Raw genomic sequence first — 16,210 nt, 5'->3', positions numbered from 1 at the left:
TATTTGTTCCATCCTTTTCTTTTGTTTCAATTCTAGTTATTGCCATTCAACCTCAAACACTTTTATTCACAACTATTACCTTATAGGCACTTACATATCTACAAGTAGTAGCAAAGCAATTTTTTGTTACTCCAGGGAAATGCATCATCTTATTATGAATCAGGAGAATGCAATGCAGAGAGCATTCACATGGAATTAAGGCATGTACAATCTAAGCTAAGGAGGCATAGAGTGCATTAACATGATTTAATATTATTTAGAAACCACAATGGCAGCTTTTAGGGAAGGGATTCTAAGTAGTTATTAATATAAACTCAAAATGAGAGCTTCTGGGAACATCTAAATTTTCGAGTCATAATCACAAGAAACCACAGCATGACGACCAACATTGTTTTACTAAAGCTAACAAATGCTTTGGTTATGATGCATATTTTTACTTCAAGAGAAGATATTTGCAAATGATGTATCTGATAAAGGGTTAATAGCCAGAGTATAGAGAGAACTTATACAACTCAACACCACAAAACACAAATAACTCAATTAAAAATAAACCGAAGACCTGCATAGTTATTTTTCCAAAGAGGATGACCAACAGACACATGAAAAGGTGCTCAACATCACTCATCATCAGGGATATGCAAATCAAAACTACAATGTGATACACATTACACCTGTCAGGATGGCTAAAATAAAAAAGACAAGAAGTAATAAGTGTTGGCAAGGATTAGGGGAAGAAGGAACCCTTGTGTATTATTGGTGGGGATTCAAACTGGTGCAGTCACTATGGAAAACAGTATCAAGGTTCCTGGAAAACAGTATCAAGGTTCCTCGAAGAATTAAAAATAGAAATACGGGATCCCTGGGTGGTGCAGCGGTTTAGCGCCTGCCTTTGGCCCAGGGCGCGATCCTGGAGACCCGGGATCGAATCCCACGTCAGGCTCCCGGTGCATGGAGCCTGCTTCTCCCTCTGCCTGTGTCTCTGCCTCGCTCTCTCTCTCTCTCTGACTATAATAAATAAATTAATTAATTTAAAAAATTAAAAAAAATAAAAATAAAAATAGAAATACTGTGTGATCCAGTAATCCCACTACTGGGTATTTACCCAAAGAAAATGAAAACATTAATTGAAAAGGATATAGGCATCTTGATGTTTACTGCAGATTATTTACAATAGCCAAGATATGGAAGCAATCCATATTGATAGATGACTGGATAAAGAAGAAATGGTGTGCACTCGTGTCGCATGTGCATGCACACATGCACAAATATTACACACCCATGTAAAGGTTGAAGTTCTACTATTCGCAACAACATGGATGAACCTGGAGTGTATTTGTTAAGTGAAGTCAGACAGAGAAAGACAGATACCCTATGATTTCATTTACATGTGTGGAATCTAAAAACCAAAACAAATGAATAAACAAACAAAAAGCAGAAAGAGACTTACAAAGGACAAATTTATGGTTGCCAGAAGGGAGGGGGATTGGAGGACAATCAAAATAGGTGAAGGGGAGTGGGAGATACAGACTTTCAGTTAGGGAATGAATCAGTTATGGGAATAGAAGGCACAGCACTGGGAATACAGTCCATGATACTGTAACTGCGATGTGTCCGGATAGATATTAGTTACACTTGTGAGCACAGCATACCAAACAGACTTGTCAAATCATTATGTTGTACACGTGAAACTAACATAACATCACGTGTCAATTTTACTTTAACAAAAAAAGAAGAAAAAGACAACGCATATATGCACTTTAGGTATGATCAAGAAGATCCTTTGCTCCTCTATTTAGAAAGGTGATCGAAGATAAGTTCATTCTAACACTTTTTTTCCACCCTCCCAAACTTTTAACATAGAAACAGTAATTAACCAATACATACGCAAGTTAAAGTTCTCCCTAGAATACTGGAATGACAGTAAAGAAATGTTTTTCTATTTTACCTGGGAAGAGCAGTGATTTTCCCCCATTTCTCCACGCAGAATCTTCTTGGGCCATTACTCCCTCGGAGAGAAGCAAATCCTTCATAGGGAATGCTGGATGTGCCCGTGACAAACTACCAACCCAAGAAAACAGAAGAACAAGGTGAATTGAAGAGACTAGCTGCCAAGGAACACATGGCATCACTCTCATGCAGGGCTCTTTGGGAAGAGGAGCAGGCTGCGCGCTGGTGGGAAAGCCAGAAGCGAAACTCCATGGGTGCGGAATACCCTAACACAAGGATTCTCTCAAAGACCTGGAGAACTCTAAGGGAGGGCAGTGCATTAAAAAGGGGGGTAGATGCAGAGGGTTTGTAGCAGATAAAGCATCCTGCTCAGGAGACTAAACTGGGCATATTTCCCATTAGAAATTAATAAAGTGGGTGTATCAATTAACCGTAGTCCACTTAGCATCAGTACCCACTCAATTTGAGGTGAATATATTTGAGGACCAAATCATTGAACCAAAGGACCTACAGCTTGGTCTACTCAGAGCCTGGGCCCGAGCATCCAGAAGGCCTACTCGTGTTTGATATTTCTTTGGCTGCAATAAACCAGCAATCGCTGTCTAATTATAAACACTACAAGAAAATAACAAGCTAGTTTTTCCAGTGTCCTTGAACTTCATTGTTATCCCAAGTTCGTGGAAAGTTAGATGGAAGAAGAAAAAAGATTCTTTATCAAAGACGTGGTCACTTCCTAAGGAATTAAAAGCCATCTTTCAATTGCTAGAGACGCTGCTCTGCAGAGTGCCCTGCGACCTCTTACTGAAGGGACAAAAGTGCCCTGAAGGCAGGTGGTTTTTCCTGGGATTCTTGGGCTGGAGTTGGTACTTCCTCAAAATTCTAAAGAAATGCTTGGACTTGGTTGAGGATGTTCTGCATAGTGAGGGAGCCACAGAACCATACAGTCAGAAGTAATAATGTATCCTGAAATAATGTATCCTTATTTGCAGATAAGCATAGGGTATTTTTACCGAGGACTCAGCCAATGTTAAAAACATGCAATTCCAACAATAATGATATTAATGCATTAAAAAGATTAACTAATGGTATCTTACCTGTAACAACCTTAGTCGTTGTTCATTGTTGAATCTTTCCACTGCAGCCCAGAACCACCGAATTACAATATGATTGTCATGATATCCTATCAAACCAATGAGGAAAGCCCATATTACCTTAATTTTTCTATGTTAGGATGACATGACACCAAGACATACCAACAAAAGACCTCCAGACATAAATCATTATCTTGGATTCTTTACAGGTTGTTTATAATTTAAGACTAAGGAATAAGGCCTTAAACATGGTCACATGAGTGTCAAAATTCAAACAAAAACACTAACTGAAACTAGGAGGTCTCTGTTTCCATTTAGTGGTCAGTAAATAAAATAAGGGGAGAAAAGAACAACAAAGTTGTTATTTTAACTATCATTTCTGAAAAAGATAACTGCTGTTACTGGAAATGCTCAACTCTTTTGATCATTCATTTAAGAAATAATTTTCAAGTAGCACTATGCCAAACACTGTAGGAAGCTTGGAGGTAACAGAGGCAAAGAAAACAGACCCTTACAGGGCTTCTGGTAAAGGAGAGACCACTGATCAAGTAATTATACAAATAAATACATAAATGCAAGCTATTTTAAAATTGCATACGATGCTCATATTTTTAAATCAAAGTACTTTTTGTTAATACAAAGGAAAAAGTAATGTTATTTCTTTAATTTCTTCACCTAATAAATCCCATATAATCATTAGCCTAAATGTCACTTCTATTCCATACTTTAGTAGGATTTAATAAAATGTCAGAAGTATCATCCCCGGGGTGGATTAAGGCAGTATTGTAGGTTTAAAAATCTTTCAGTGAAGAAAATTTGGGTTCAGAGAAAAGGCTGATGAAGATAAAGGTATGCTTAGTGATCTGAACCAATTAACTGACATGTGTAATGTGCATAAAGCTACTCTAATCTAAGTCAGCAGAATTAAGTCAAAGGTAGAAGGTGGGTATAAAAACTACCTTAATTTGAATTTTTGCTCCCATGTTTCAGTGGTTGTAGAATTTAGGGGGAATTTTGTGTTACTGTCTACCATTTGATCACTGATGCCTAGTGCCCTTTGGACAAGAAATGGATCCAAGGGAAGGGTAAATATAATTATACTGGACATGGTGATGTATAGAGTCCATGTCCATTTGGCAGAGACTATCTATAAAATAAGTACATTGGCTCTTTGCAGCTTTTCTGACCTTATGAATTGGCCCCTTTCTGTTTCTCCTTTGCTGTTTGTGCCAAACCTTCTGGAGGAGGTGAGCAGAAAATGTCCCTCCATATTCTCTATGAACAGCTGCCTTATGAGCATATGGCAAGTGGCAGCAGAGCCGCCTCTTCATTCAGTGCCAATGAGTCGGGTCAGCAAACAGCTGCGAATCTCACTCATTCCCCTCCCTCCCCACCTGGAGCACTTTCTTCCTAAGGATTTCACTTGGCAAGATTTACAATAACCATGGAAACAGGGACTTGATTAGACATATGCAGTGAATAAAAGTTTATAGTATATAAATACAAAAATGGCTGATTTGATTAATGACACTGCTATTAGAACCTCCTGGCGGGGAAGAGCTAATGATATTTATGGTAAGATGTAAGCTGTGTAGCTTGCTGGCGAAATTGCGTGCTAGTCAGTAAAGAGTTTGGTTAACAAAGTCATAGTGACCAAGGCTGTATATGGATTATACATGGGGCCAGTCGGAAAATACACATTGCAGCAATTGGTTTCAGAAACAGCAGCAAGAAAGACTGCAATTTAATACTGCCTTTCAGAAAAAATGGGCGAGCGAGGCCAGCCTACGGCAACAGCAATGAGCTAGAAGAGCCAAGAGCAGGCAAGATCAAAAGCAATTTAGTAAATGTTAAGGTATTTTTTTTCTCCATACTTAAAAAAAACAAGTTTTAAGATCTCTGTTTTCATTTACGGATCAGCTCTCAGTTTATCCTGCTAAGTGATTAATGCAGTGACTTCAAGTTTGTGTTTTCCACTCCCCAGTTCAGAACTACTGCTAACCTTTCACATTCTGAGTTCGCTTCAAAACCAAAGACCACTGCCATTTGTCATGACTTTTTGAAAACGATCCCACTGCCATAAATTTCAGAAAATGTATCCTTTCTTTGCTTAAAATTATGAAATAAAACTTTAACTCTGGGTCATCGGGTCCCTTTCAAAGTGTATTGACTCAGCAATCAGATTTCAATGGCTTCAGGCCCAATTACCAATTGAAAATGTAGAGTGATCTACAGACATGCCACTTGTAAAGCTTCCCATGAGGTGAACTGCCATAGAATCCAGGTCTTAACTAATCTACAGTAGTTTCCTTTTCAGTTGAACTTAATGCTTCAACGTGGAAGGGCCTGTTCAATAAACTTTTTGCATTCTGAGAACCATGTCTTATTCCATCTATGTGTTTCAACTGTGAATTATAGCTGGAAGTAGTTCAGTGAAATGTAGAGAAACTGCGGTTGCTCATCAGGATGCCCAGAGGGTGTGTCAATTTGGGTTTCAGAATGAAGGCAGAAGTGGAGTTTGACCAGCTGGATGTGAGCTCCCTATGGCGCTTCACGAATAACTCTATAAAACAATTAATTAGTGTTCCTACGAACACATTTCGTCACCAACAATTAAGGAGTTATGACATCCTTAGATAGGGGTGTAAACAGTCCTTCCTCCACTTGAGAGATGAGGTAACTAGGAAAAGAAGGGAATGTACCTTGCCCAAGGTCTCAGAGGAGACTGCAGCAGACCTATGATTAGAATACAAAGTGCGTTGCCTGTCCTGGATTCAGACACTGGCATGCTAACCACGTGCTTCCCCTTAGAATCACACTTAAAGTCCAGCCATCTCTAAACTACATTTCACCTCCTCTATATTCTGTGTTGTTTCTCCAGTCACTCAGGTCGATTTCAGCTGTGCCTGCGATGACCAGTTCCAGTTCTCTTGCATCAAAAACAGACACCAGCCTGGCATCCACCACCTGCAGAATAAAAAGAATGCGGGCCATGGCTTATGAATCAGGAGAAATCTCAGCTATAATTAAGTCTCATCAGAAAAGGAGGGCTCAGGGAGGCTTAAGAGTACCATGGAAGTCCTCCATGTAGGCGCTTGGCAAACTGTAAAGCACTCTACAAATGTAAGGTATTTTTAGTACAAGATCCATGAGCTTTTCCTCCACAGAATTTTCATTTTAAAACTGACCCCTGACCTCCAGTTTGTATCTTCTCCTTTAAAAAAGATCTAGTGCTCTAGAGGAAGTCACATGGAGTATTTGTAACAACTCATTTGAACCCTCAGATACAATCATTTCACCTATCAAACATGAGATGTGATTACCCGTATCAAAGCATGAGTAAGATGTATGACTTAAATATTGTTCGTGGTCATTAAGTCATGAAATGCTATGTGAGTTCAGATCATTTTATCTCAGTGATCTCTTATAACAGGGCAGTAAGCTTTTTCTGTGTGTTCCCGAAATATATAAAAAATATATTGGAGAGTTTACATTGAAAAAGCAATAGTAAATACAACAACAACAAAAAAGGGAAATATTGCATATAAAGTGCAGTAAGACGGACAGTGGTATCATAGAGATCAGCCTGTAAAACCCCACTCCTGCTAACTGTCTTTACCTCATAGAAGCCACGCACTAAGCTCTCCGTTTGCTGTACGACGCCCCTCTCAATCCTCCATTTCACCATCCTTTCGATGTACTCCTTCTTGTTCTTCTCTGTGACCGGGATATTGGCACCCCCTGGTTTTAATTCTCGTTCGGTAATCTGAGTTTTTTTTTTTTTTAAAAAAAGAAAAAAAAAAAAAGGACTGAACATAAAGCAGCCCTCTTGATGTGATAAGAACACTGCTACCAACTAGCTGCAATCAGCCAGCTACCTGTCTCTGCCCTGGCCCGGGTACATCCCACACGGTGCAGGGGGAGGCACCCCATGGAACCACATGGAGCCCAGGCACACCAATGCTCAGGAATAAATAGGCATTGAGCTGATGTCTGAAAGCCTCAGTGGTTAAACATCTATATATTGCAAGTGCTAAAGGTTAAGGTTTAAATTCTGACTAAACAACTAAGTCTTAAGTAAGTCTTTTAAGTGAAAATTAACTGGTTCCAGATTCTGGCTGCTGCTTTGAATGTTGGGCAAAAACATACTTTCACAAATTCCGTTAGGGTTCAGAATCAACTACATATAGGAAGCCAACATTTAAGTAAAGATTTACTTTAATGAAGCAGAATGATATTTAAGTCAATGTTAAATGAGAACTTCTTTTCCAAAACATGAAATTCAGAGGACCAGCCAAATATTAATGTCTAAATAAGAATATTACTTATTAGCCAGTATACAATTTATGAAAGAAATCTTTTAACCAACCCTTCCTCCAACTTTGGAAAAAAAACCAGTATGGTTTCAAACCTTCATCAAAACATTATTTACCTTCTTTCAGCTTCAAAACAATCAATTTCCATTCTTAAATATGAATGAGAGTTAAGTACAGCTGCCAATAAAATAATATTCAACTCTGGGGTAGCATGGATTTTTTTTTTTAAGATTTTATATATTTAATCATGAGAGACAGAGAGAGAGAGGCAGAGACACAAGCAAACAGAGAAGCAGGCTCCATGCAGGGAGCCCGATGTGGGCCTCGATCCCATGACTCCAGGATCACACTCTAGCCCCAAGGCAGGCGCTCAACTGCTGAGCCACCCAGGCATCCCTAGCATGGACTTTTAAAAGCTACATTTTATACAAGGCAATTCTAGTATCTTATGTGGATATTTTAGTTGGAAATAAAGAAGAAGATTGCTTATAACACACAAATAGTTATATAGCTTATGACACACAGTTACCACAATCTGTAAATTAGAACACCTTAGTCTGCAGTTGGCATTAAAATAATCTCTGTAATCAATATTATTGTAACTGTACACGAACCTGGGCTGAAACCATTCAACAAGCCACAAATAAGTAAGTGTAGGATCTTAGCCACTAAATTAATTCTTTACCAATCAATAGCCTTTAATTACCACATTTAGTCACTGGTGATTCACATACACAGACCTGCCCAAAAACTTCTTCATTCACAGTGAATGTAAGGTCCAAGATGTCATGGATGTCATTGTCTTTCATCCACTGCAGGCTCTGGTGGAACTCTTCGTCAAGGTATTCTAGATCACTCAGGTCACACAGACTAAAATGACAAACAGAAACAAATATGTAGGTATGACTATCAGCAAAATGCCAAAGACACAAGGAAAGATACTAAGATACTAAGAAGACAAGAACAAGATCAACTAAATAGACATTGATTCCTGGAATGCTTTTGGTCAAATTCAGTAACCAAACTCACTAAATAATTCAGAATCTGGTATAAGATTTAACATTTTGGATACATAAAATGCCTTAAATCAGCCAGCCTGTCCTTTCTTTTATAGACACGGAACTGGGGTGCAAAGAATGGCTGCCATTTGTCCAGTCATCCACGATTAATGCCAGAGCAGGAACTGGAACTCAGGTTGACAACTTGAGTCCCATATTCTTTTGGCTATGTTATACTACCTTAAAACATTGTTCTCCTAAACAGAAATATTCTGTATGTTTCTATACTCCACTTTAACTTTGTTATTTTTTTTTTCAAAGACTAGATTCTGTGATCCACATATACATTTCCTTTTGCTTTTCAAGATTTTATTTATTTATTTGATGGAGAGCACAAGCAGGAGGAGCGGCAGGGAGAGGGAGAACCAGGCTCCCCACTGACCAGGGAGCTGGATGCGGGGCTCCATCCCAGGATCCCAGGAACATGATCTGAACTGAAGGCAGATGCTTAACTGGCTGAGCCACCCGGTGCCTCACACCCCCTTTTTCTGTATAGTTCTTATTCTTTCCAAGTTTCTGAAAACAGCTAGACACAGAATCTCTCTATAATTATAATGGTTTTCAGTACTTCTCTCTTCTTTCGTCATGGAGTGAGGTCTACATAAGGTGGAGTTAGTATTATATGGCCCTATTTTAAGGTGGTAACCACTGATTTACTTTAGTTGTTTTGAAATTTCCTCCCATCAGCCTAATTTCAAAGATCATTTTGTTTGGTTCAGTCTAAATATTTATTAGGCATCAAGTATGTGCCAGACATCTTAACAGCTACTTGATAAACAGTTGCTGCCATCAAGGAGCTAATGGTCTAGCTGGGGAGACAGGTAAATTAATATAAGGTGGTGGTGATAGCGTAGGGTGGATAACATTTAAAATCTGCGTATTTTTTTGTGTATGTTACACTCTAATTAAAAAAAAAAAACGTAGATACAGGAAGCTCTCACAGCAAGAATGCAGGATGTTTACTTCAACTTGGAGATTCAGGAAAACCATTTTGGAGTAGAAAATATCTACATCAAAATTCAGAGCACTTTAAAAGCTAGAGAGGTAAAGGGGAATAGATGAAAAGGAGGAAAAGGGAAAAAGAAGGAAGGGAGAAGGAGAGACAAACACGAACAGAGCACAAGGGCATAGAATATGCAAAATACTTGAGCATACCACAAGCAGAATGTCCAGAGAAGGCTAGGAAGGCAGGTGGGATGAGGCTTTGAATATCATTTTAAGGAGCTTGGTGCTTCAGAGCTACTGAAAGATTTTAGGACAGGAAATGACAGGATCAGATGTGAGATGTGATTTTAAACTGTTCTCTGGAAGTCACATTATAGAGGATTACTTAAAATGGGGGTAGGGGTGGTTATCATTAGATGGTGGAGACAATTAGTAGACCACTATGGTAATTTGGCCAAAATAAGGTAAAAGTTTTATTTTTAGGACACAGCTATTAAGGGTGGACAGGAGAAGATGAATTTAAGACTTGTTTGGGAGATAAATGCGGGCATTAGTAAATGGTTCTATTGGGGTGGCATAAAGAGAGATATCAAAATAGGGGTGGTAAATGAACTCGTATTGCAAGCCAACTCTGATTAATTGCCAGTCTGAGGGCTGTAAGTTGAAAAAATTCCTCAGGCCACAACAAGTTCAGTGGGAAAAAAGTACCATAAATGATTTGTGAACTACATTCACTACAGTGGAGTTGGAGGGAGGGAAGAGCAGAATATGTGCTGTGTATCTGCCATCTCTGTTTGAGAGTGACTGCCAATTCCTGACTAGTGACCTGAGAATACTTGCACCATGAACTGTGACTAAGCACATGGGAGAAGGTACATATTTAGGTTGAGCAAACGGATGAGTTTAGGGTTAACCATGTTGATTTGTGGATGCCTGTGAGACGTGCAAGTGGAGACATTCAGCGGAATGCTGAGCCCATGAACCCAAAACTTAAGGGTGATCAAGACTGAGGGTGTAGTTTTGAGCCAGTAGGAGATGAGATAGGTGTAGAGATTTCCCCATGAGATCACACAGGGATAGAAAGGCAGGGGACCAAGAATGGAAGCTCTGGGAACACTGAGGTTTAAGGGGAAGTCAGAGGAAAGGCCCACAAAGGACACATAAAAATAAAAGGAGGACCAGGGTCATCAGTGGAGGAAAGACTCAAAATAAATGGGTGGGGTTGGAGGTTGGGGCAGTCAACAGGATCAGAAGCACAGAATGGTCCAGTAGGATAAGGACTAAAAGATATTCTTTAGAAGCTTGTATAGGTTACTGGCAAGAAGGAAGCCAGGCTAAAGTGTGTTGAGGGTACGTCGACTACTCTTTCCAGAAGTTTATATGCGAAGATGAGAGAAGGCAGTGAAATGGGAAGATGTAAAATGGAACAAGGGGAATCAGACAGGCAGATAGACGGTGCCCAGTTGCCCAGGGTTTCATGTGCCAGGCACTTAAAGAGAGGAAAGCAAAAAGTCTTCCTATGGACCCTCTTACGAGCCCATTAGAAATACTTTGCTTTCATTTGAAGTCTTCCATTTTACCAAAAGCAGGTACATGGCCTTGGTCAGGGAATGAGCTGGGTTGAACCCCACAATCATTCTGTGCTTCCTCACTGCAAGTTTGAGCTACTACTCCCCTACCAGACAATTGCCTTCTCCTCTTCAGCCTCGTAAATGACGACTGATTATAGGACAGAAACTGTTTGCTCTACATTTTACAGTAATTGCAATCTTTCATTGCAGTAACAATGAAGAAAAAGTTCTGTGAATGCTAAATTTTCATCTGCCATGATAAATTACTGTCTTGCATATAGGGAGGTCTTGAGAAAAATATGGGACAGCCCCCTTCTAACAAACAAAAAATAAGACAACAACAAAACAAAGGAGAATGAGAACTTGAACTGAAGTCTGCATAGAGCAAAATATAAAATGCTTCTCATCAAAGATTGGGGGCTGTGAGTCACCAAGACTAACCCACAACTATTCTATTAATAATTGGCATTAATACCACAGGAATTCCAGTACCGTATTTGAAGTACAATTGGTTTGAAGAAACATGTGTTGCAACAAATGAGAATAAATTTTCCGGAATAAAGCAAAACTAAGACTTTAGGGGCAAGACAGAAATAAAGGACCAGGAAAAACACAATAAGCATATTTGTAATTATATTAGTTTCAGAAACCTAAGCAGATAAATGACATCAATGGAAGGCCCTTATTAATAAAAGAAACATTTCATTCTTCCATGCTAATTACACAAGCAATAAAAATACTCTTACATTCTGAGAAGGGCTTTATAAAAGGGTCGTGTGAAGAAGGCATCCAACAAATACTGGTGTATTAGTGCGAGACCAAGGATCCTACCACTGAACCGGAACCTGTGAAAGAAAAGCATAAGACAGCTTATGCGTCATGGAGCAGTTTCTGAATGGTTGTATTTGCTTTCTAGAACGCCTTCTAGCCCTAATCATGCCAGTTTGTCTAGGCCTGATTATCTACTAGGTCCATGAGAGTTTGAGTGTATTGTCACCTGTGTCTTCATTAGGCCAATATTCACATCTAAGTGGAAAGCTCTGTTTCACTCTGATATTTAGAGAGATATTGCCCCACCTTCACCTCATGTTAGTCATGCCTACCCCGCAGCACCCCACATGGCTGACTTGAATTCCCCGTGAGCATGTCAGTGAAATTTCCCCAAGTCACTTCTAAGAGATGACAGAAGACCAGTGGTGGCAGGGAAAATGTCCCCGTCTAGTTTGCTTGCATGAATATTAGCAGTATTTCTCTAATACAAACCTAGTAGTAATCCCCTTTTGAGGAAAAGCCCATTCTCAGAGTGAGAAAATTCCTATCCCTATTCTCTCTCAAACACTACTCCTGATGAGGAGTGTCACCATCCAAGAGTTGTGCTTCTGGACATTTGGGGGAGTTTCCTCGTGGAACATTCTGTTCCCTAAAATTTCAAGGCTCGAGTCTATTCTGAATCACTCTGGAAACTTTACTAAATATATCGGTCATGACTGGATTTGCTGAGATGTACACTTATTTTCTCTTTCAAAAGGACACAGTTTTCGAACTCTTTGAAAATCGAATGCCTTCCAAAGGTGTAAATCCACACTGAGGTTCATATAGTCCATTTGTAAGTTTAGTATTAGGCAGCCCTTTTAAGATTAATGTCCAGTAGCTTTTTTTTTTCTTTATTTCCACCTAACTTAGCATAACTGCAATAGATGAGTTGAGGACTCCAAATTGTAGCTAAATGGAATTTGAAGAGTAAGTCCTAAAAGTTAATGCCTTCCACCCACCAATAATACCCTTCATGAGCCAAGAAACTTTTCCCATGAGTCCTGCTTATGTTCCTTTTTTTGTTGTTAAGATCATTGAAAATAAACAGGAACAAGCAAACAGGGTTATAGAGATATTTAAAGCGTAGAAATGCAGGGATTAAAACAAAACATAAGGATGTTTGGAAAAAGTGTAACTTGGGATTTTTGGATAAATAATCCCCAGAAGGGAATCCTATACAAGTTTTCCTTGATGGTTTTGTTTGGAAAAATTAGGAAAGGGACAATCCCTGGTTACAAACTTCAATGGCTAATGGGGTAAGTGCCGCTGTTGTGCCTCCGCAGCTGTGTCCTACTGCTAGGGTTCTCTTCTACCATCAGTTCCTCCAGGGCACTCCACCCACCCTCCTTCCTACTAGGATACCATCAGCACCCTCAGCCAGTGTCCCAGCTGCTTTGCCCCACCCCCAGTGTTGGCCACTTCTCCAAGGGCTGCTCTAGAAGCTGCACAGCTTCTGGGGTCAAGACCTTTTTCCAACCCACCTCACAGCTCAGAGATGACCAAAGTTGTAGAGAGGGATCTAGGGATTTTGCCAGGAACCTAACATCATCTGGAACTTTCTTTCAACGGGGACAATCTTCTGAATTCAACCCAGCTAATTTAAAATTGGCCTTCTGGAATATAATCTATCCCTAGTTTGGAGAACTCCTGTATATTTAAATTTGACAACAAGAGAGTCCGATGAAACTGAAAATATGATCTTCCCCAAGGGAAAAAATGTTAAAAGAAATGTGGGTTCCTATAAAAACTAATTATCACAGAAAGTCAACTGAAGAAAAATGTTGGGGAAAAAATACTTACCATTCATGGTGATTGTCTACAAAAGCAGACATGGGACTTATCTGTACTGTGTATGTGTCATTGGCCGAATATTCAAATAAGCCATAATATGGGTTAAAGAGTTCTCTGGATACGAGGAAGAAAAACTCTCTGGAAGGTCCACTGTAATCCAGCCTTTAAAAAAATCCACAAAAAGAATAACCAGTTATTATTATTTTTCTATATACTGGGCACATTTTCTATAGAACTTAACTTTTTAAAAATTTTATTTATTTATTTTAGAGAGAGAAAGAGAGAGAGGGAGCATGAGCAGGGGGAGGGGCAGAGGGTGAGGGACAGAGAGAGAATCATAAGCTGACTCACCACTGAGACAGAACCCAGAGTGAGGCTTGATCTCACAACCCTGAGATCATGACCTGAACTGAAATCAAAGAGTTGGATGCATAACCCATGACCATTCAGGGGCCCTCAGAGCTCAACATTCTATAGAACACTCGTTACAAGGCTAATTACCCACATAATGGGACTATCCAAAAGTCAGGACTGAGTCCAGATCTCATCCATGTCTTGACCCAGAATAGCAAAATGGACATTTATATGAACCATGGCCTAAACTAGAGCTACACGTCAGATAATCAATAAAATAGGCAATATGCCAATAGTTTGCACATATAAAAAGATAAATTATTTTCAATGTCTGGAGTGAGGTTATGGAGAAAGGAGTACATTGGGAATACTTTACTTATAAACAGGGTAAAACCAGACACTATCAACTATCTACATCCACAGGACCCATGTCCTTATGGATTTCTGAAACATTCTGAAATGGGGGGAAGAGAAAAATACGAATTGGTGAGAGGATAGTACAGATACAAGACCCCCTAGAGAGATCAGAGGCAAAAAAAAATGGAATGATAGGGTTCAAGCGAAAACTTTAAATTATAAAACACCAAGGAAAATTATAGACAAGCAAAATGAGGGCATCTAAAGCTTCCTAAAGGAAGGTATTTGGAGAAGAGTCTGAAACTCTAGCACCTGAACTGCAGTGTAAATTCCATTTAACTTACAAAGATATCGGGGTCAAAGTGAAGTATGAGAAACAATTGTGTTAGTTTTGAGGAATGACAAGTGGCCAACAATGCTAAGAGCAAAAAATGCAGCAAAGAGGAGTTTGCAATAAAGCAATTTGATATGCTAAATTAAAATGGAAAATATAAAGTATATATATCCCATGATGACAAGTCGACACATGGGTTCAAAGACAGGAGGGAATGCTGGAGGGGAATAAAAAGCAAAGGGAAGCTGGGTGGTGGGATTTTATAAGACTTCTTTTGTTCGGTGTATTTTTTTTTTCCTGTTATGGCATTTTCTCCAAGAGCATTACCGCATTTTTTTTTTAATAAAAAAGAAAGAAAAATCATCTGAGTCTTTTCCAGTGATGAGATTGTGTGATAGAGAAAAATGACCTTATTATAGGTGGAAGAAAGAGATGGGATATTGGTAAGAAAAATAAAATGCCTTTTATAGGTCTTCGCTGAGAGTTCCGAAGAATTTATTTAGAACATACTTTAGCTATCCACATTCTACTTTCTCAACTTTGCCATATCTGAATATACAGGTACTGTTAGGTACTTAACCTTTGGCATTAAATCAACTTTAAATTCACTTGCCTTTCCTCTGTAGCCTGTTCTTACATAATATCTACGAAACCATGATGTGCTAGCTTTGTTTTTATCCTAATACACATTAAAAGAAAATATGTAAATATTTTTAAGATGTCAGTTTGCGTAACAGCTAAAATCATCTCACACATCTCCCGTCCTCACTGCATGTGGGAAAGACGAGAGTAGACAAGAAAGCTGTGTGTGCAGAAAAATGCAAACACAGCACACTCTCAGGGCCAAAGAGGCCTAGGGGGGCCCGACAGACCTGCTGTCTTGGGGCAGCTGCCTGGGACTGTGCTACCAGGTGACCACGAGCACCTGTGACACTGTGCTAAGATCACCCTGGGGACTCCCGAAGCAGCCAGGGGACTGGTCCCAGGCACAGGGACACAGGCCGTCCCTCCGCAAGCCGAGGCCAAGGCAGTGGCCTGTGGTTTCCTCCCACTGTCCTACTTCTGGCCTCTGACGCCACCGAGGGTAAGCAGAAGACTTCTTCCACTCCAACGTTCTTCACATACTTAGAGGAGCTCTTTCGACAAATATTTGAGGGCCTGTTGTATTTGGAGTGCTCACTGAGATGTAAAGCTACAACATTTTTCGAAAAGTAATTTTCTGTAGGAACTCTAGGTTTAGCAGTTTCGGTCTCCCAGGTCTCTGCCCACCCCTACTCCCACCCCCCACCCCCCACCCCCCCCGCCCCGAACACTGCTGTGTGTTTCAATCTCCAGGAAGGGCTGGGAATTCACTTGCCGCCCCGGCCCTCTGCTCTGGACACTCTCCAGGGTGTCAAAGTCTGACCGAAGGGGTGGCGTCTAATACTGATCACAACACTTCATGTGTGGTCCTGTCAGCCCAGAGCTCTTCCTGGACACTCTTTCTACTGATGCAGCTTAAAGCTACCTTGCCCATGGGGCAGCCACTTGACTTCATTGACTCATGATGAGTTAGTCATTGCTCAGACCTTTCACCTGTGCTGCTTCACCCCAAGACTCTCCCCACCCTGTCTGCGGGTCACTGCATCTTTTT

General features: G+C 40.0%; 1 protein-coding gene across 3 annotated transcripts in view; it reads right to left on the bottom strand.

Moving 5' to 3' along the window:
• The window catches only part of HECW2 (HECT, C2 and WW domain containing E3 ubiquitin protein ligase 2), a 361,268-nt gene that overhangs the window by 14,160 nt on the left and 330,898 nt on the right, over positions 1 to 16,210 (bottom strand). For all 3 annotated transcript variants that reach the window (XM_077885298.1, XM_077885297.1, XM_077885296.1), the window contains exons 22-28: positions 13,542 to 13,694; positions 11,675 to 11,773; positions 8,095 to 8,224; positions 6,658 to 6,804; positions 5,891 to 6,005; positions 3,042 to 3,127; positions 1,946 to 2,058 (exon numbers count right to left, since the gene is read on the bottom strand). In XM_077885298.1, the coding sequence (XP_077741424.1) occupies positions 1,946 to 2,058; positions 3,042 to 3,127; positions 5,891 to 6,005; positions 6,658 to 6,804; positions 8,095 to 8,224; positions 11,675 to 11,773; positions 13,542 to 13,694 (843 nt within the window). The remainder of the gene's footprint in view (positions 1 to 1,945; positions 2,059 to 3,041; positions 3,128 to 5,890; positions 6,006 to 6,657; positions 6,805 to 8,094; positions 8,225 to 11,674; positions 11,774 to 13,541; positions 13,695 to 16,210) is intronic.

This window comes from Canis aureus, chromosome 36, assembly GCF_053574225.1.
Source record: "Canis aureus isolate CA01 chromosome 36, VMU_Caureus_v.1.0, whole genome shotgun sequence".
NCBI classification, from domain to species: domain Eukaryota; kingdom Metazoa; phylum Chordata; class Mammalia; order Carnivora; family Canidae; genus Canis; species Canis aureus.
Note: the sequence above shows the minus strand (reverse complement) of the source record. Positions and strands in the feature narration are given on the sequence as shown.